Below are 22,346 nucleotides of genomic sequence, written 5' to 3' on the forward strand. Positions count from 1 at the left end.
ATTGAATTTGATTTTAATCAATGATCTTTGCACTTTACCTGACTGGCCCTTCCACAATGTTATGCAATGGTCATCATCATACTCTCTCATTACACAGCAGTGACTAGTAAAAGGCAAGGAGATAGATATGGAATATCTATGATGGCGAGTAAACACCATTGACTTCTCTGAACCCAAGAATTCTGATTCTTCAGGTTTCATAACAAGAGCAGCTCAACCCAAATGGCATTTCAAACTCTTCCTCAGCCCAAATATGTTATCATGAATATATTCCTTGATACTATGTGCAGGTACATGGATTTGTGAGGCTCGTCTCCTTCTCCGCTATTGGCCAGCTAATAGCAGATACGCATAACTTACTGTGTCTTTAAAGAAACCATCAGATCTGACAAATCCATCATCCTTCTCCACAGAGGCTTTTGCCAGCCTGTGAAATTGATCATCTGCCCAGGGGATGGCAGTCCGGAGAGGGGGAGCCATATTTTACTAGCCCCTAAATACTTAATGCTGCAAGGTGCCATGTGCCAGGCCATAAAAAGGAATCAGTGTGAATCCAGGCTATTCCCAATCAAATAGTCCGGGGTAGACTGGTATGGGAAAAGCATTTTAAAGGGTTTTCAATAAAGGAGGATAATGTGTCTAACTCGAGTCATGCCAGCGCGTTTCATTAAAAAAGGGAGATATTTTGAAAGCATTTAAAATAAAAAGGCTTATGATTTAGTATTCCTTGGGGTAAGACGAATGTCAGATTTGAATCACAAATTACCATTATCCATTTATCTGCCTTGAGCAAAACGGGTTTCAATCAGCTTTGAGTGAGTTTGCAAAGTTGATGTCTTCATTTGCATCACACTGGACTGATGATTCTTACCTTTAAGCATGTTTGAATGTCAAGCTAGGAAATGACTCTGCTGTCAATGTCATCATCTTAGGTGAGTGCAGAGACACTGTAATTATTATGCGTAAACCTTTCCCTGCACTTTGCCAATTATTTCTCTGCGTTTACATAAAATATAACACAAGCAAAAAAAGAATAACCTTTCTGTTTGTCTGCTGAAGGAAGGTCTTGTCTGAGGTAGATCAGTTAGGCTGATGACAGATTGTCTCTTTGATTCATACAATCAAATATGCAAATAATGTTCAAATATGCAAATCATTATTCAGCTTATATAATTTAAAGCCAAATGTGTGTTTTTCAAATGTTCTTATATTTGAGTTTGAAGCTTTTCATTTGCATATGATCCTGTTCATTTGTCCTTATTTGTCAACCAAAGGATGAATTTCTTACTTGTGAATATGCTTCCAGATGTAGGCCTAATGATCAAACCAGACTGACGATTAAGGCTAAATGGAGATGTTTGAGTTTCAGTGAAATACCTGACAACAACAGAAGACATGTTTCAAAACTGTTTTCAATTACATATAGTTGAAGTCGGAAGTTTACATACTGTAACGGCTCTCGTCGAAAGGAGTGGACCAAAGCGCAGCGTGGAAAGTGTTCATGATTTTTATTTTCAAAAAACACACTTATTTAAAAAAATAACCAAAGTGAAAACGAAAGCGCAAAGTTCTGTCAGGTACAGACACTAAACAGAAAACAAGATCCCACCAAACCCAAACGGAAAATGAGTACTTATATATGATCCCCAATCAGAGACAAAGATAGACAGCTGCCTCTGATTGGGAATCACACTCGGCCAAAACAAAGAAATAGAAAACATAGACTCTCCCACCCGAGTCACACCCTGACCTAACCAAACATAGAGAATAATAGGGATCTCTAAGGTCAGGGTGTGACACATACACCTTAGCCAAATACATTCCACAAGATTCTCACAATAAATTGGGTGAATTTTGGCCCATTCCTCCTGACAGAGCTGGTGTAACTGAGTCAGGTTTTTAGGCCTCCTTGCTCGCACACACTTTTTCAGTTCTGCCCACAAATTTTCTATAGGATTGAGGTCAGGGCTTTGTGATGGCCACTCCAATACCTTGACTTTGTTGTCCTTAAGCCATTTTGCCACAACTTTGGAAGTATACTTTGGGTCATTGTTCATTTGGAAGACCCATTTGCGACCAAGCTTTAACTTCCTGACTGATGTCTTGAGATGTTGCTTCAATATATCCACATAATTTTCCTCCCTCATGAAGTCATCTATTTTGTGAAGTGCACCAGTCCCTCCTGCAGCAAAGCACCCCCACAACATGATGCTGCCACCCCCGTGCTTCACAGTTGGGATGGTGTTCTTCGGCTTGCAAGCCTCCCCCTTTTTCCTCCAATCATAACAATGGTCATTATGGCCAAACAGTTCTATTTTTGTTTCATAATTTCTCCAAAAAGTACGATCTTTGTCCCCATGTGCAGTTGCAAACCGTAGTCTGGCTTTTTTATGGTGGTTTTGGAGCAGTGGCTTCTTCCTTGCTGAGCGGCCTTTCAGGTTATGTCGATATAGGACTCGTTTTACTGTGGATATAGATACTTTTGTACCCGTTTCCTCCAGCATCTTCACTAGGTCCTTTGCTATTGTTCTGGGATTGATTTGCACTTTTTGCACCAAAGTACGTTCATCTCTAGGAGACAGAACGCGTCTCCTTCCTGAGCGGTATGACGGCTGCATGGCCCCATGGTGTTGATACTTGCGTACTATTGTTTGTACAGATGAATGTGGTACCTTCAGATGTTTGGAAATTGATTCCAAGGATGAACCAGAATTGTGGAGGTCTACAATTCTGAGGTCTTGGCTGATTTCTTTTGATTTTCCCATGATGTCAAGCAAAGAGGCACTGAGTTTGAAGGTAGGCCTTGAAATACATCCACAGGTACATCTCCAATTGACTCAAATAATGTCAATTAGCCTATCAGAAGCTTCTAAAGCCATGACATAATTTTCTGGAATTTTCCAAGCTGTTAAAGGCAATCAACTTAGTGTATGTAAACTTCTGACCCACTGTAATTGTGATATAGTGAATTATAAGTGAAATAATCTGTCTGTAAACTATTGTTGGAAAAATTACTTGTGTCATGCACGAAGTAGATGTCCTAACTGACTTGCCAAAACAATAGTTGTTAACTAGAAATTTGTGGAGTGGTTGAAAAACGAGTTTTAATGACTCCAACCTAAGTCTATGTAAACTTCCGACTTCAACTGAATATTAGTATTTTCTTTGTGGAAAAAAATGCTCAATCAATGCTATATTATCCATCTATTTTTTTATTTAACTAGGCAAGTCAGTTAAGAACAAATTCTTACTTACAATGACAGCCTACAGTGGGTTAACTACCTTGTTCCGGGGCAGAATAGCAGATTTTTACCTTGTCAGCTTGGGGATTCGATCCTGCAACCTTTCGGTTACTGGCCAAACACTCTAACCACTAGGCTACCTGCCGCCCCATCTGCATATTTTGCTTAACAGATATCGTCAATTTATAGTCTGTTGGACAAATGTGAGTTGAATCTTCAGTCAAAACCATAATAGCTTTTTTTAAAGTCTCTTAGCTGCCATAAAACCCCCACAAACAAATACACACCTTTGCATGCTCATCATGTCATATTTTAGCATTACTACTCACCTTGGGATCAGACATGATAAATAGTCACGTAACCAGTCAACATCCAATTTTTTCATGTGTGGAAATTGCATATCTGTCCTTGGCTTTTCGTGCTGACAAGTCCACTAGCTCCAGCAGTCATATTTCAAACCAGGAAGTGAGTTATAGAAAGCAGGAAGTCAGATGGTTTAGTTAAGCCTTCCCACTGGGCACACACTGGTTGAATCAACGTTGTTTCCACGTCATTTCAATAAAATTAAGTTGAACCAACGTGGAATAGATGTTGAATTGACTTCTGTCCCCAGTGGGTTACCGTTCATCTGATTTCCATGTACAGCATACTGCCCAGCAGAACACAGCTGGCCATTGGATGATGAGCCCTCATTATTTAAAAGGGTCATGATCTTTTAACCTGCTGAGGCAGACTGGTATTATCCAATCAATGCCAAGTGTATTCTTATATATTTCAACAATATCACTATTGACCTTGGTATTAGATGTGAATTGTATGAATAATGGCAAACTAGTGCTTCAGATTATTGCAGAATTGCGAAATATAAATTATTTATTTCCCTTAATCCTCTATTGGCAGTCTTCCAGTTTTTCTCCCTCTCTGTCTGATGGTTGAGTTAAGTGCAGCATATCTGGGAGATATGAACTTTTCCTATTCTAACATTGAGAAAAGGTTTTCATAGAGAAGATAAGTATTGCAACGCCTCAAGCAACTGATTGAAAATAAAACCCAACTTTTACAGGAAAACTTGCAGAGCTTCTTTTCTATACTTGTTCTGTTGGAGTTCACATGTTTTCAACGTCAATACTATGTCCAATCAGCCTGCAGTCGTGAGAAAAAAACACGATCACATACAACCTCTACCAATGGACCCTAAGCATAAATCTGCCAAACTAGGAACCATGAGGATGGAAGAACACTCTGTGTTGATATTAAATCAGTCCAACTCTACTGTGTATATCAAAATACTCAAACATCTCTGGGTCCATTTCAGATGGCAGGACGATAAGCAGGCTGTAGTGTACTGTAGGGATTTGTGGTGACAGAGGAGTAGCCATAGAGCCTCTCCTACTCACCCAAAAATGCATGGATGGGGGCCAAACTCCCCTAGAAATATACACTATGTATGCATCCCAAATTGCACCCTATTCCCTATATAGGACACAACTTTTGACCAGAGCCCTATGCGCACAGGTCGAAAGTAGTGCACTATAAAGGGAATATGGTGCAATTTGGGATGCAACCCTTAATAATGATTGCATTCCATCAGCCCGTGGGACGAGATGTTGATACCATTCCAACTTAATAAAATAAATATTAGAATAACAGGAGATATAATCCTTATAAATCGATTAAGGTTCCTTTGTATAAAATCCCTCAGGATGGAGCTTAATTAGATGTTTTGTGCAATGTTGGAGGTTTAGTAATGTCTTCTTAATGACACCATCCCAGCTATCTTTCTTCATATAGACTGTACCCTCCCATGTCACTCAGTCTCACACACACACACACACACACACACACACACACACACACACACACACTCTCTATCACAAAAACACAAAACAGTCATGTATCACATTTGTTTGGATTGAATCAAAACTACTTTGATTGTATTCTTACTTTAACTTTCAAAGAACACAGATTAATGATTTACAAAATGGTGTGTGTTGATGAATATATTAAACACTTTGAAACTGTTTAAAAGCAAAGGTTGTACCACATGTTTACATGGAAATCCTTTATAATAGTAGCTATTTATGATGGAAAAGAATCCAATGAGAAACAAAAGATTTCTATAGAGATTGTATTATATTTCCAAAAATATATGTACAGTCTATTACAAAGGTTACAAAGCAAAAAAGAAATGTCCTATGTAACAGGAAATTGTCTAAGAAGTAATGATTTTACATTTCTGCTGTTTGGGGAAAATATTCTTGACCGATGAATACTCAAAACTCTCATCACAGAAAAAATAAATAATACATTGACAATTCATATAACTGTACATTAAACTAAAAGAGAAAATAAAAACAAAATACAATTCTAGATGGAAAACCTGTCTTTGGTCCTAAATGAGAAAGTATGTACAACTGAAATCTTCTGGGTGACAATAATCATCTGCAAGTGAGATAGAAAAATATAGTGCATTTTCAATGTATTCAGAGCTCACTACAGAGTAATGTGTGTAAAAAGACAACTATATAAATAAAAATGTACAGGTTTTACAATTAGAACATATACAAAGTTCCCCTCGGACCTCAGATCTTTCTGACACAATCAACAGTGCTGAACTCTTTGGAATCATCCAACACCTATGCATTGCAAAGGCGTGTCCACAATTTCCAACAGTTTGTCCAAAAGGTTTGAAAATAATAACCATTCAACTTTGTATTTAAAATGTGTTCTCATTCCTGAATCCAATCAACTCACCACACAAACTGCCTTCAGCTTTGTTGAAACAGAACAACACCCCCATATATTCACTTGAACATCCTCAACAAGAAAACGGGTAAGAAACAAAGTAAAAGCGGACAGTAAAAGGTGACTGCCTGTGAAGGTTACAGATTATTTATATGGCAGATCGATTGTATCCAGGTCTTAATCTCAATTTGGCTCAAAATTGTTGTCTCTACAGGACCCCAGACTCAGAGAGAGAGGGAGGAGGGGGAGTGGGGGCCTCCAGCTCCGGGGTGTGAAGGCCCCTAGGGGCCCGCTGTTGAGGATCAGAGCATGGGGGGAGTAGAGAGAGAGAGAGGGAGCCTGCTTGCCTTCCTGTGAACTGGGGACTTTTGTGCTGACTGAATGCCTTTACGCTGGTATTCAATTCAAAGGGCTGGCATGTTCCCAATTGCTGAGCTTTGCTGTATGGATAAAGAATGGGTCTGTCTGTCTGTGACATGGGGCCCAGAGCGGGCTGGGCATGGTCTGATTCCCTGGGTACCCCCCCCCCCCCCACACACACACACACAGGTGTGAGCCCCTTTGGACCGAAGACAATGGAAATTAATCTAGGAAAAAATAGACAAAGTCACTAATGGCTTTATAAAAACTAAGCTTGCAGCCATAGTCCATGATAGTGTTTCAAGGTTGGTTTTCTGAAGACCAATTCATTCTCTACAGGCATATTGAAAGGCGTCTTAAATAAACCATTGGGAAAAGCTGCAGCTTTAAAAATCTGAATCTATGATCAGTCCATAAAGACAGCCTTGGATATAATTGCAATTGGAAATACCTATATTTTCCTTACTTTAAATGACAAAGAAATGAGTGAATCAACCATCAGAGTATACAATGCTGGAGACATATTCAACGTGATAACATTCATTTTGTTGTAGAAAGAGAAGACTGCGATGGCACCATTAGGTTGGCTCTTTAGCACATCTTTGCAGAGCCCATTCCTTATCCCTGTGCCGTGATTAACATACGAAGGGCCAGGTAAGTTAAGAAAAAAAGCCTAGAAAACACTTTTATGCATGTTACATCACTCTGTTTTCCTGGAAAGGTTTGAGCAGAGACACATTAATAAACATGTGACTAGCTCTCCTGACCAGCTAGGGCTGGGAGGGTATGTGATTTTCACAGTATGAGCATCATAATAAGGAGTATCAGGATTTTCAATATATTATGATAATATTAGTTACTGTAGGTACCTCGCACCGAACTGAACGCCTGCAAATCTAGTGTGCTGCAATGGAAAGGATGATGTCATGACTAATATGTGCGACTCTCCGCTGGTTGAATGTCATTTCACTCCACTGTAACAGCCATATATTCCAAACATACTCATACTCTGTGACATTGTTATTAAGTCATTAGCATGTCACGGTATACCATTTCGTAAGTGACATTACTATTTCATTATTTGATAACTTCGGTATTCCGGGGTACTGTACCAATCTATCCTCCCAGCCCTATAATCCAGGTAATCTTCAACTGGAAAAAGGTCAATACATATTCCTTTTTCCTGTTGGTGACAGAACGTTTCCAAACAATGTTCCCAGCACAACTGATATTTCTGTAAAACCAAGCACCATAAAATCTCAGAGGACCATTTCCACCCGGGCTAATTATTGCTCTGTTCAATATTCTACCCTACACTGACTGTGTTAGCCATCACTGTACATACACTTGATTTGATCTATTCAAGTTCAGGATGACAGGATACCACAAAGAAAAAAGGGAACTTGTCCATTCAACCTTACAAAAGACTGTCTCATTGAATCGCTAAAAAACTTGCCATAGAAGTGCCTAAAAATAATGGGAATACATTAGTTTTAAGGGAGAATTACTTGTAGAAAGAACATACACAGCCTTTCATAGATTCACCCTCCACAACTGTATTCACCAAAATAGGAAACAAATACCATTTGCTGCAACAACAAAAAATATGTTTGTTTCGGCATTTCAAACCCTTTCCGGTGGATCAAGTCTCTTTAAGTTTCAATACAACTTTTCTATATTGCTGTCTGGTAACGTTCAAATAAATAATTAAATAAAACATTTCAGATTGAAAGTATATTGGACAATAAGGTAAAATGATTAATGTGGTAAACATAAACATTGCCAATTTGATGCTTGATATTAGATATAAAAGTTGTGATCAATCTGAAATCGATTTGCCTTGTTGGTGTCATACTGTTTCGCAAATTCCTACATACAAATTTGAAATGTTTTCATTATACAACAAGAGCATCTGTCTCCAGAAAAATTCATACAACAAGCCACTCCTGCAAGCTTGAAACAACCAAGTGAATACTACTATCCTTGAAGTCACTGATCTGAGGTGCAGGATACCATTTCCACTTCAAAAGCATCAGGGAGAAAAAACACAACTCACTGCAAACAGTTAAAACAGGCAGTAGTGTCTCAAGACAAACTGGTCAAAGTACCTCTAAATCATCTCCACCAAAATGTTCAGACACCATATTCATCCTCCCTGTCCTTTTGGATGGGAACGTTTACCCTGTTGTCAAGTCCAAAATAAAAGGAAGAAAAAATTGTAACGCGAAAGAAAAATGTTAGATTACTGTACGTATCACACCATATCACTGTGCCTTCTGAAACTAACAAAATGAACAAACTAGAATAAAAAATATTTTAAATAAACACTGCAAGGGAAAAAAGTTTCAGGGGGATTTTTTTTCTTTTTTAAGTGAAATCCATTTTCATGGTGCCCTCCCCCCCAAAAATTCACAAGGTTAAAAGAACAAGGTAATATGGATAAAACTCCTTTTCCAAAGCTCCATCTCTATTTGTGGTTGAGTTTCTCAGAGCGGCATCATGTCCAGGGAGTATTCTCTCAATCTCTCCTTAGTACCCGTTCTAAAGAGGGGTTAAATCCTTTGCCAAGGAACAAAGGAATGATTTTAATTCCGAAACATCCGGAAAAACAAGAGTCAGACACAGGAGACGACGTCACGTCACATGATTTTTTATGATTATCCTGGGAAGTTCTGCCCTAGCGCTGCTCTAGATAGCTCTTTGCCCCCCTGTCCACAGGGGGCACTGTAGTCTATCATCACACCTGGATGCCCGTGCCGTGGAGATTTAGCATCTGGGCTCTCATAGTCTGTATGTTGCTCATGATCTTCTTCTGATGTCCCACTAAAGTGATCCCCAAGCTCATCACATCCCTGCAAGACAAGACAACCAATCATAAATCACAGCACTGTACCACAAAGATGCTCAAAACGTCTCATGATTTATAGCACTAGGTATTTCATTAAAGGAGAAATGGAGGATAAAAAAAATACATGTAAAACTCGACAAGCTTGTTCATGAATCAAAATGATGAAATTTAAATTCAGTTTGGGCATATCCAAGGATATTGAATGAGAAAATAATTATAAGACAACTCTTCAGAACTGGCTATGGTGGCTTTGGCATCCACAAGTGTTTTAAAGTTCAGGTTCATTACTCGATTGACATCCTGGCCACAGATTCCAGTGAGCTGTAGCCTTCGGCGGTGAAGTTGTCTTTGTATCTCTCCATCTTGATGGCCTCCAGCCACTCCCCCACCGAGCGGAACGACGTGAAGTCTGGTGTGCTCTGATCTAACAGGGGACTAATCGGTCTGTGGGATGAGCAAGACAAAGACATTAACATCTTATGCAAAAACATTCCCACAGCAAATACAAATTCAGCTAGAAACAAAACACAAAGACATCCCGGGGTGCAGTAAATTGCAGGTGAAAAATAAATTAACACATTTTTTACACTTCAATATCAAATTCAAAAGTGACTACGCCATCTGATCCTCTTTTTCAGGCAAATATGTGTGCTAAGTAACTATCAAAAACCCTCAACATCAGTTGGATGGCAATTTTCGCTTCAAACCCCCACAAATGGCTACCAGTTTTTTTTACATTTTCAGGGGGGTTACGTTCTCAATTTCCCCCAGAGAGATTGTGTTCATATAATTAATTTGACAAATGTCACAGTGGGGTCCAGAGTTCCCACAGCACCTGAAAGTCCCAGGAACTCATTACAGGGATTGATTTAAAAGCCCTGCTATTGACCATAAAGCCATGGAAGCTGCTTTGGCTTATTGATTCTCAGGGATTTATCTTTCATCTGTGAACTCCTATGGATAAATCAACCACTGGATGCTCTGAATTGTCCACTAATGTAGTTCCATAGGAATGAAATATGAAGAAACAATACATACTTCCAGAGTCTTAAACAGATGTAGGATCTTAATTTGATCACTCTTTTGTTGCTGAGAATTTTCCTGCACCGAAGGAAATCTAGATGAGCTTCGTGATTGACATAAATTCACTGAAAACGCACAGTTATATTAACAATATAGCACTTTTCATGTCTACGTTTGGCTGGCTAATAGCCTAGTATAGACCAAGAAGGCCCGCACACTTTTAAAGCTCCCAATTCACCGCTTTATTGACAACGTTTCCAGCCTAAGCACCAATCAAGCAACATTGTGAACTAAACACAGGATTATTTTGCTGTGACAATATACAGGTAACTGCCAGAAAATAAAGGAAACACAAAAATAAATTATCTTACTAGGGCATTGAAACAGCTTCAATACACCTTGGCATAGATTCTGTAAGTGCCTGGAACTCTATTGGGGGGGGATGTGACACCATTCTTCCATGAGAAATTCCATCATTTGGTGTTTTGTTGATGGTGGTGGAAAAAGCTGTTCAAGAATCTCCCATAAGTGTTCAATTGGGTTGATATCTGGTGACTGAGACAGACATGGCATGCGGTTTACATTGTTTTCAAGCTCATCAAACCATTCAATAACCACTCATGCCCAGTGATCCTATGGGGGCATAGCAATGGTAGCCAAAATAATGTCTTACCCAGCATTTTTATACATGACCCTAAGCATGATGGGATGTTAATTGCTTAATTAACTAAAGAATCACACCTGTGTGGAAGCACATGCTTTCAATATACTTTGTATCCCTCATTTACTCAAGTGTTTCCATTATTTTGGCAGTTACCTGTAGGTCAAATTAAGATTCTACATCTGTAGCAAACATGGTCAAATCTAATAAATGAAGCTGAAAATTCAATTTATTTCATTGGAGTTTTGTAGTGCTCAGTCATAGGGTTAATGAGACAAGCTTTCCTTACCTTGTGCATGTTCCCAAAGGGGTTTTTAAGGTATTGGGATTGCGAATCATCTTATCAAGGATGCCAACTATTTGATCAAATTTGGGTCGATCAGCCCTGTCTTTCTGCCAGCAGTCCAGCATTAGCTGGTGCAGGCCTGGAGGGCAGTCCATGGGAGCAGGGAGGCGGTACCCCTCCTCTATGGCCTTTATCACCTGGGAAAGCCGAAACACAGGAGAGTCATTACCACCACATTAACACAAGTCACCATTTCTGTCACGGCCGTTAATTGAAGTGGACCAAAGCGCAGCGTGGTGAGCGTACATATTCCTTTTTCTAAGAAACAATACAAAAACGACCGTGAAGCTTAAGGGCATAAGTGCCACAAACCAAGACAACTTCCCACACTGAAAGGAGAGAAAAAGGGCTAGCTAAGTATGGTTCCCAAACAATAGACAGCTGTCCCTGATTGAGAACCATACCAGGCCAAAACATAGAAATACAAAATCATAGAAAACAAAAACATAGAATGCCCACCCCAAATCACACCCTGACCAAACCAAATAGACACATAAAAAGGTCAGGGCGTGTCAATTTCCTACAGTTCATTACCATTTCATCCTCTAATCAAGATGTTTGTAAACAGGAAGTGTCAGTACATAAGTCTTTTGTGGTTCCCTATTTACAGACGTGGTACATCGAGGGGAAACAAGCCAAACCGGATGTTCATCGCTCAGTGTCAGCATGTTAAGATGATGGTGAGACACAAGGACACAGAGTAGCAGGACCCAAATGAGGAGCTATTGAGAGTAGCACCCTGTATGTCCCTATATGGCACTGAGATTAGTCACTGGAAGAGCTGTTCCTGTCTGTTATAAAGAACCAATAGACATGATTGTAATTCATTTAGCCAACAGTGGCACTTTTTCCCTTTAGATGCATAATTTATACTGTTTGTCTCATCAATAGGGGGGCATCTGCATATCCTTAAAGCTACATCTATTCTCACTGTGTCAATAGTTAAAAACCAAGTCCATTGAAAGTCTATGGCGTGAGAACATTTAACATTAGGGGCAATGTGAAACTTTGATTTGAGACTCAACTGTCTCTTCCTCTATTCTAGGATTTATTTTCTGCAAATATTAATCTGTTATTCCTGTCAGGGCTATTCAACACTGAACTACGGAAGGAAGAGTGTCGAAACACTGAAACTGTTGAGGAAATGTAAATATTTCTCTTTGTGTATCCCAGAGGAGCTGTTTGCCAACATCTTGACAGAGGAACTGAAATCCCTGACATTGATGCCTGTCAAGCACTAAAATGGCCAATCATGTTTAGCATTTCTACCAGCTGATTGTTCAATCAGCAGGCTTCCCATTAGGAGGAGTTGAGAGTAATATAATCCTTTTTAGTTTTTTCTGCTGAGGAGAAGACTGTTTGTCCTATTGGATTATATCATCTTTAACTTTGCCAAGGGAGACAACTAACACTGGAGCATCTTCCAGACTAGTATTTGCAAACATTGGTGGATTTTGGGCTCCTGAGTGGCGCAGAGGTATAAGGCACTGCATCTCAGTGCAAGAGGCGTCACTACAGACCCTGGTTTGATCCCAGGCTGTATCACAACCGGCCGTGATCGGGAGTCCCATAGGGCGGCTCACATTTGGCCCAGCATCGTCGGGGTTAGGGGAGGGTTGGGCCGGGGTAGGCCGTCATTGTAAAATCATGATTTGTTCTTAACTGACTTGCCTAGTTAAATAAATGTTAAATGTTAAATTAAAAAATGTTACTACTTATAGATGTAGTATCTTAATTTGATCACTCTCATTCGTTCCTGAGTGTTCCTGTTCCTGTAAACTTGTAGTGTATTCTCAGTTTAAAATGGCCTCTAAAGTTTATTTCCACCTTAAAATATCAGACTTGTTTTGCCCTAATGAAAAATGTATCAAGCCCTACAAAACATATCCATTAATTCTAATCCATATAATAATTCACATTTTCAGTTGCTGTAAAATTGGATTAAATTAAGATCCTACATCTGTAAGTATCATCGTTACTGGTGTTTGAATCGGCGGCCAAACGCCTCTAAAGCTACTTTTGCGATCAGCATGATGAACAGCTATGCAATGTTCATCTGTTCCAATTTAGCTGAAACAAAGCAATGACTGCAGTTCAAACTAAAGGCTCTACATGACTAAGTAAATAGCACTGGAATTATTGAACTCAGCTAATGGCAAATTTGGTTTTCATTATCCTAACTCATTAGAAAGGTTAAAAGCCGTTTTGAAGTCAGAAAATTATTTTGTATGCCAAGTAGCTACTCTTTCTTTATATTATCATATATACATTTTATGAATATCAATCTCTGATTAAAACGGAATCAATTAAAACCTAACAATCCACCTCATTCAACTCTGAATAGTAATTGTGGCCCATGTTTAAATCATTTATAAGAATTCTGTTAATTCTGTTTACCCCTGAGCAATATGGTAGCTAGTCCCTGAGCTAAATGTGAAACCTGACATGACATTTGGTGTATAATTGACTTCATGTAAGAGAGCAACTCACATCTTGATTGGACATGTCCCAGTAAGGCCGTTCCCCATAGGACATGACCTCCCACATGACAATGCCATAACTCCACACATCACTAGAGGAAGTGAATTTACGGTACTGGATGGCTTCCATTGCTGTCCATCGAACAGGTATCTTTCCACCCTGTTCAGTAAAATGCAGGTCAATGGCTGGAGTAAAGATCAAATTCATTATATCCTGCATCTTCCCCTAAAACATCAATCAAAATAAAGTTATAACTCTGCACACAGGGTCAGCAAAACTTGAAAACTTCCAAAGCAAAAACTCTACCACATAGACTGCATGCTTTGCATATTGAATAGCTAGCTAGCACAGGCATGCATGGGCATGCATCCATATTTTATACTACATTTTCATGCATTGGCTGTTGGCTGGATTTGAGTATCCAGAGAGAGCGCAAGGTGTCTAGGAAGGGAAAGTAATACGGGGCTGGCTTAATTGACTCACCGTTGTTGTGTAGACAGCCTCGGGATCATCGTCGATCACTCTTGACAGGCCGAAGTCAGATACTTTACATACGAGATTGCTGTTGACAAGGATGTTTCGTGCAGCCAGATCTCGATGGACGTATCCCATGTCAGAGAGATATCTCATCCCCGCTGCTATGCCCCGCAGCATTCCCACTAACTGGATCACTGTGAACTGACCATCGTGTTTCTGTACACAACAGAGGACAACCGTCAGCTAATCAAGATCCAGTGAGATCCAGGTCACAAAGCTATTGCTTTTATTCATAGAATAAGAAGCTCTTATTGGGAACATATTGTATTATATATGTATAACTGGTAAGGGAGTTGCCATTTGAATGCATTGAAAGGTTCTCACCCTGAGGAAAGCATCTAATGAGCCGTTTTCCATATATTCAATCACAATCATCACCGGTTTTCCTGAAAACAAGGGTGACACTTTCCGTTAATTGACTCATAAATATGGCTTGCAAGTGTTTATTAATGACGGCCTGCTAAAAATACATTTCCGCCTCAGTGTTATTTTGAGCCGTTTGTTTGTAATTAAGTGTTAACATCTGCCCCTTATATTAGGCTGTCTAAATTAGAAAAAATAAAACAGGGAGCAAGGCTAATTCAATCAGATACTTCTCAATGTCATTTCTTTTGACTGCAGCACTTTCACATTGTATAGCTAGCAAAATATATTGTCAAATGTTCCTCTCATGTCTTCCTCTCGCAGTTGGTCTGGCAACTTAACCTTTTCACACATTCACGTTATTCACTAAATGTACAAAACATTAGGAAAATCTTCCTAATATGTGAGTTGCACTCCCTTTCACCCTCAGAACAGCCTCAATTAGTCAGGGCATGGACACTACAAGGTGTTGTTAGCAATTGATGTTATTCTTCAATAACACAAACTCCAAAGCAAATCAGGGGGAGAAAAATAGGTTTATTTGAGAAGGACAAATCAAGATGTTATGCTGGGAGGTAGATGTTTAGTCTCCCCTGTCCTCAGCTTTTCTCCACCGAACAAAGGAACAGGATGCCATTTATAACCCCCCACCCTAGCCTGGGGTTGACCAATCAGAAGTCCTTGCAGTACGACTGGGCCAATGGCCAAATAACAAGTATCCTGCTCCCGACTCAATGTACAGAACGTAGCACACGTAGCATACGTAGCTTTGAGTTCAGGACTGACATTCCACAGATTCTAAACAGCTGTTGAACTGAAGACCAACTATTTACATCGACAATTCCCTATTGACCATTAGTACTATATTTCATTTATTACTCTCATCCTCTCATCCTCTAGGTTGTGTATTTATCTTCAAAATATTCTTATAGTGTCGAAAGCGTTCCACAGGGATGCTGGCCAATGTTGACTCTAATGCTTCACACAGTTGTGGCAAGTTGGCAGGATGTCCTTTTGGTGGTGGACCATTCTTGATACACACGGGAAACGGTTGAGTGTGAAAAACCCAGCAGGCTTGCAGTTCTTGACACAAACCCGTGCGCCTGGCACCTACTACCATACCCTGTTCAAAGGTACTAAAATGTTTTGTCTTTCTCATTCACCCTCTGAATGGCACACACACAATCCATGTCTCAATTGCCTCAAGGCTTAAAAATCCTTATTTAACCTATCTTCTCCCCTTCATCTATACTGATTGAATTGGATTTAACAGGTGACATCAATAAGGGATCATAGGTTTCATCTGGATTCACCTAGACAGTCTGTCATGGAAAGAGCAGGTGTTCCTAATGTTTTGTACACTCAGTTTATAATGACTGTAGCAATTTAACACATGAAATGCAAGCTAAAAACAAGAAATATTGACATTTTATGTGACCTTAAAGCATGGTCTTTGAGTGCACTTGCTCTAATTCCTTGCTAGAGCTTTAGTCATGTGTGTGCGTGCGCGTGTGTGTGTGTGTATGCGTGTATGTGTGCGTGTGTGCGTGTGAAAGAATGCAGTCCTTACCTCTGGTCACCACTCCCTCCAGATGGACAACATTGGGATGGTCAAACTGGCCCATAATGCTGGCCTCACAAAGGAAGTCTCTCCTCTGTTTCTCAGAGTAGCCCACCTTCAAGGTTTTAACGGCCACTGACGTGTCCCGTTTCCCTGGAAGTTTCATCCGTCCACTACACACCTCCCCAAACTCTCCTGTGAGACAGATAGAGACATAACCTGTCATGACCCTTAAGAAAAACTAGCATTTCATGTTTTGACAAAGCGCTTAGTGTGTTTTCAGACAAAACAGCTGCGCTGCAGGACAAAACAAATTGGAGTAGGACATCTTGTTCTGCTCTGGGGAGTGTAGCAGAGACACATAATAAGACAAGCTGTGGATATATAGATACTCTCATTGACTGCATCTCTAAAACTATTGTGGCAGCAATTTATCAGCTGTGAGCTGCTTTGCTATTGTCTTGCCTTTTAAAAAGTAGCAGGGCCACACATTAATTGCAATGAACTTTTCCCCACTATCAATATACGGTGAGGATAAACCGTATCCCCATTCAAGGTGTAAATATGTGGCTGTCATTATGATGTATGAGTATACGTGACTAAACAGAGAGAGCTGGGAGACACCAGCCAGACTCACCTGCTCCAATAACTCGCTCAATCTTAATGCAGGACGCGTCCAGCTCTTTGGCAAATTGATGGACAGCCCTGTTCGGGTCCTCGTAGGTTTCAGGGTCAATGTATGTTTTGGTGCCTGGAAATTTAACTGTAGAAAGGTAAGGGGATTACTGTTACGATTAAATATGCATACAGAGCACCAGGCTGGCCAGGCGCTTGACAGGCACACCATTACCAAGGGCAACCATTCAGAAGGAATTGCTAAACAGCCAGCTGATGGAAAGCATCCGTGTCAAAAGGTCTTTCTACAAACACCCTAAACCAGACATTTATTATTTTATGTTACTCCTTTATTTTCCTCCAATAGAAATGGAAACGTTATTATATTTTCTTCCTAACCTCCTCACAAAGGACCAACAAGGATTTCAGCAGCCTGGAATGGGATTTGCTGCTAAAGTTCTCTGCTATACTGAGCAGGGTTTTGAGTTAGCTAAGTCTGTCAAGCTCTGCCAGTGAATTTAAAAGTCTGGTAAGGCAATCCCTGATATACTGTAATATGAGTCATAGAAGACAGTTATTTTCTTATGGTCTGTGACTTGATAACCTTCTGGATTTTGCTACCCAGATAATGGTGACTTTAGTTCTATCACAACTAGTACAATATTACGATTATAACACAATGATACTGGAAAGGTTCATACATATTCATGCACACATACAGATAGATGTCACGATCACTGTCTTCAAACTCCCTGTCATAGATGAGCCAAGGCGCATCGTGCTTATAATTCCACATCTTTAATAAAGTGAAACCGTCACAAAAAAACCAGGTAAACAGAAACTGAACGTGACGCAACCGTGGCGCACACAAACACACACAGAAAATAATAATTACCCACAAACACAGGTGGGAAAAAGGCTGCCTAAGTATGATTCCCAATCAGAGACAACGATAGACAGCTGCCTCTGATTGGGAACCATACCCGGCCAACAAAGAAACAGACAGCATAGAATGCCCACCGAAATCACACCCTGACCTAACCAAATAGAGAAATAAAAAGCCTCTCTAAGGTCAGGGCGTGACAATAGATGTATGATCTTAATTTGATCACTCACAATTTGCTGAGAAACGGAAATGTGTTATGTATTCAAAGTTTAAAAAGGCTTCTAAAGTTTGTAATTTCCACTTTAAAATGTCAGACTTGACTTGCCCTAACGAAAAATGTGGATTATAAATAATTCCATTAATTATAATCCACATAATAATGGATAATTTCTGTTGCTGCAGGATTATTTTCCTGCTGTAGCAAACTGGCTCAAATTAAGATCCTACATCTGTAGGGTAAAAAAAAGCCACTGCCTGAGAAAGAAGCGGTGTAGTTCTTCCCATGTATATAACACCACACTAATAAATTACACGGTTATAGTACATGAGTGTGTTCCACTGACCTAATTTGTTCATATCAAATTATACCTAATTATAACATAACCTGCCAACTTCAATACCACAAGCTATTTAATGAGATGCACATAGTGGAAGAGTAACACACAGCGAAAACACACTACAGACAGAAACAAGGAAAACAGACACACCAAACACCATCATTAAATTACTAATCAGCTCCAGGCTCAATACTGACAAACAGAAATACTTTTTTGTAATATCCTCTGCATACATCCTGGAAAGCCATGTTGGCCTATCCAATAACATAAACACAAACACATTGTGTTCCAGCATGGATCTCCAGCTATGGCAGCTGATATTTCCCTCCAATCCATCCTATAATTGCTTTGTCCATCCAAGCTGTCACTGGATCTGATAGGGAGACATCTTACCACGACTTCCGGCACTAGACAGCGGACAAATTGGGCCTACATGTTGAATTCACGCACTATCTGGCTTCTGTCACCCTGGCAGTCCCTCTATTAGGCCCAACAACACACAGCGGAGCGCTCTTGTTTGCGTTTCCATCTCCCAGTGTTTTTAGCTGAAGGACCTGTGCCTTCCTGCAGCTTGATCTGTCAGGTACTTATCAGCCGAGGATTGCGAAACGACAGCACAGCCCTCTTTCTACCACTGTGGCCATGTGACACGTTGAACCTTTGTTTCACAATCAGCAGTCTGCCTACAGCAGATCATTTGGGCTTCGCTTGGGAAGATGTCTGTGGCTGCATCTCTAGGGGCATCGTTAGGATGGGGTGGTGTGTGTCCGTGTGTGTGTGTGTATTGGTTAAAGGAGCCTAGAAGAGGACCCTTGGGATAGAGTAAATATGTGTGTACATCTCTACATCTCTACTCCGAGTACCATCAGGAGGTCAACAGCATCCTCCTATCCTACCAAAGTGGCTGAAAAGTTGGGCCTTTACATTTTTTATGAAATTTTTTCTCTTTCAGCTCTGCCCTGGATCACTGTCTCTGACAACTCTCATATTCATGTGTTTGCAGTTTGGAGCTAGGCCTCGTGTCCTCATCTCAATTGATGTGTCTATCAAATACCAACCAGATGCTACAGTTGAAGTCGGAAGTTTACATGCACTTAGGTTGGAGTCATGAAAACTTGTTTTTCAACCACTCCACAAATTTCTTGTTAACAAACTATAGTTTTGACAAGTCAGTTAGGACATCTACTTTGTGCATGACACAAGTAATTTTTCCAACGAGTGTTAATAACAGACAGATTATTTCACTTATAATTCACTGTATCACAATTCCAGTGGGTCAGAAGTTTACATACACTAAGTTGACTGTGCCTTTAAACAGCTTGGAAAATTCCAGAAAATTATGTCATGGATTTAGAAGCTTGAGTCAATTGGAGGTGTACCTGTGGCTGTATTTCAAGGCCTACCTTCAAACAGTGCCTCTTTGCTTGACATCATGGGAAAATCAAAAGAAATCAGCCAAGACCTCCACAAGTCTTGTAGACCTCCACAAGTCTGGTTCTTCCTTGGGAGCAATTTCCAAACATCTGAATGTACCACATTCATCTGTACAAACAATAGTACGCAAGTATAAACACCATGGGACCACGCAGCCGCTATAACGCTCAGGAAGGAGACGCATTCTGTTTCCTAGAGATGAAAGTACTTTGGTGCGAAAAGTGCAAATAAATCCCAGAACAACAGAAAAGGACCTAGTGAAGATGCTGGAGGAAACAGGTACAAAAGTATCTATATCCACAGTAAACGAGTCCTATATCGACATAACCTGAAAGGCCGCTCAGCAAGGAAGAAGCCACTGCTCCAAAACCGCCATAAAAAAGCCAGACTACGGTTTGCAACTGCACATGGGGACAAAGATCGTACTTTTTGGAGATTTGTCCTCTGGTCTGATGAAACAAAAATAGAACTGTTTGGCCATAATGACCATCGTTATGTTTGGAGGAAAAAGGGGGAGGCTTGCAAGCCGAAGAACACCATCCCAACCTGTGAAGCACGGGGGTGGCAGCATCATGTTGTGGGGGTGCTTTGCTGCAGGAGGGACTGGTGCACTTCACAAAATAGATGGCTTCATGAGGGAGGAAAATTATATGGATATATTAAAGCAACATCTCAAGACATCAGTCAGGAAGTTAAAGCTTGGTCGCAAATGGGTCTTCCAAATGGACAACCCCAAGCATATTTCCAAAGTTGTGGCAAAATGGCTTAAGGACAACAAAGTCAAAGTATTGGGGTGGCCATCACAAAGCCCTGACCTCAATCCCATAGAAAATGTGTGGGCAGAACTGAAAAAGTGTGTGCGAGCAAAGAGGCCTACAAACCTGACTCAGTTAAACCAACTCTGTCAGGAGGAATGGGCCAAAATTCACCCAACTTACTGTGGGAAGGCTACCTGAAACGTTTGACCCAAGTTAAACAATTTAAAGGCAATGCTACCACATACTAATTGAGTATATGTAAACTTCTCACCCACTGGGAATGTGATGAAAGAAATAAAAGCTGAAATAAATAATTCTCTACTATTATTCTGACATTTCACATTCTTAAAATAAAGTGGTGATCCTAACTGACCTAAGACAGCGAATTTTTACTATGATTAAATGTCAGTAATTGTGAAAAACTGCGTTTAAATGTATTTGGCTAAGGTGTATGTAAACTTTGTTGAAGTCAGAAGTTTACATACACTTTAGCCAATTACTTTTAAACTCGTTGTTGGACCCACTTCCTGTGAGGCGACAGGCAGGAGCATGCTGTAAATGAGATGTTTCAATGTGTGTGTGTGAGCTGATGAGGAAAGAAGGGACTCACATTGAAAATACAGCTCCTCGTCTCCTTCCTGGTCTGCCTTGCTGTAGCCACAGTGCCTGACAGGGAGAGAGGCGGAGGAACACACAATCAACTGATCGGGCCGAGGCAGAAGACTGTCTGTTTTACTAGAATCTTAATGCAGCGCCACAATGCTGCAGGTAGATACAGCTGAGAAGCATGGGAACACTGTTTGGCTGCTGATGTTGAACTAAAGTACCCACCTCTGGTATTCCATATGTATACTCTATAAAAGACTGTTTAGCAGTCCTTGTTATATGTGTAACATGCATGTATTGAATGCACCCTCGGGCAGGTAATTCGTTGTAAATGATTGTTCTATAGCACTGTACAAAATGGTTTGCTAACAAACTGAACTGATGATGGAGTGATGATTGACATGCAGGTTAATGTCAAATGGATATAGAAATCACATGTGTATGGCTCTACCCCCATGTGAGGCATGCTGTGATGAAATGCTATCCACATAGAAATGAAGGACCACTGGAGGAGAGCAGGGTGGTGACTGACACACAGGAGGGTTGATCTGGGAGGAGACGGCTACAGGCAGTGTCATGAGTGTATTACTGTTTAACACCAATGATGTAACACACGTGCAGGCACACATAGACACGCACAAACACACACTCACACACGCACACACACGCACAAAGAGGAGACAAAAGCTTTAATTAGTACTTTTGTCTCTATAATGGATCCATTACAAAAAATAAACATGCAAAACACCGAGTTAGTTGTTCTTCACAGTGTGAGGACTGGAAAATGATGCATCATAATCCATTAGCACAGCATGCCATAGATGATGGGTGCCTGTGGTGTGAGGTGGACTGTCTCCACAGCTACGGAGCCCTGTGAGTGACAGAAAGGCTAACTGACAAGCAGAGACTCACAGCAGTGGAGAGTCAATGGGGCCCGCGAGAGCGTACCTTCTCCCAATGATGAAGCCAAACACCATGAAGACCAGGATGATGGTTCCCGCCACGGCCACCACCGCGATGATGATGACGGGGTTCTGCTCGCTGGAGACAATGGTGGATGCTTGGAGAGGGACACACATGCAAGCACACACACACAAACAGACACACACAGACAAAGGGCACACAGTGTGAACATTCAGCACATCAGGCATTGGAATCTACAGGACATAATAGAACCAATGAGTAGCGAGCAGGGAGACGGATAACCCCTTCTCACCCTTTACCACAGAGACACGGAAGGCTAGTTCTATTTCTGGGCCCTCTGCATGCACGGCTCCACTGTTTCAGAAAGTGGGCTTAACGGTCCCAGATGGTAATGCTGGT

The 22,346-nt window shown here is 40.6% G+C and overlaps 1 protein-coding gene across 8 annotated transcripts in view; it reads right to left on the bottom strand.

The window, feature by feature from the left end:
- Window positions 1-5,356: 5,356 nt before the first annotated feature.
- LOC139556192 (ephrin type-A receptor 7-like) overlaps window positions 5,357-22,346 on the bottom strand; it is an 85,962-nt gene continuing 68,972 nt past the window's right edge. Inside the window, exons 8-17 of one of the 8 annotated variants that reach the window (XM_071369823.1) lie at window positions 21,972-22,083; window positions 21,028-21,083; window positions 16,805-16,918; window positions 16,177-16,362; window positions 14,568-14,629; window positions 14,190-14,399; window positions 13,716-13,865; window positions 11,169-11,362; window positions 9,484-9,639; window positions 5,357-9,199 (exon numbers count right to left, since the gene is read on the bottom strand). In XM_071369823.1, coding sequence (XP_071225924.1) covers window positions 9,085-9,199; window positions 9,484-9,639; window positions 11,169-11,362; window positions 13,716-13,865; window positions 14,190-14,399; window positions 14,568-14,629; window positions 16,177-16,362; window positions 16,805-16,918; window positions 21,028-21,083; window positions 21,972-22,083 — 1,355 coding nt within the window. In that variant the 3' untranslated portion in view covers window positions 5,357-9,084. Of the gene's footprint in view, window positions 9,200-9,479; window positions 9,640-11,168; window positions 11,363-13,715; window positions 13,932-14,189; window positions 14,400-14,567; window positions 14,630-16,176; window positions 16,363-16,804; window positions 16,931-21,027; window positions 21,084-21,935; window positions 22,084-22,346 lie in introns of those variants that run through there. The other 7 variants (XM_071369820.1, XM_071369822.1, XM_071369819.1 and 4 more) reach the window with 7 other exon arrangements.

The sequence above is a fragment of the Salvelinus alpinus genome, chromosome 27 (genome assembly GCF_045679555.1).
Source record: "Salvelinus alpinus chromosome 27, SLU_Salpinus.1, whole genome shotgun sequence".
NCBI lineage: Eukaryota > Metazoa > Chordata > Actinopteri > Salmoniformes > Salmonidae > Salvelinus > Salvelinus alpinus.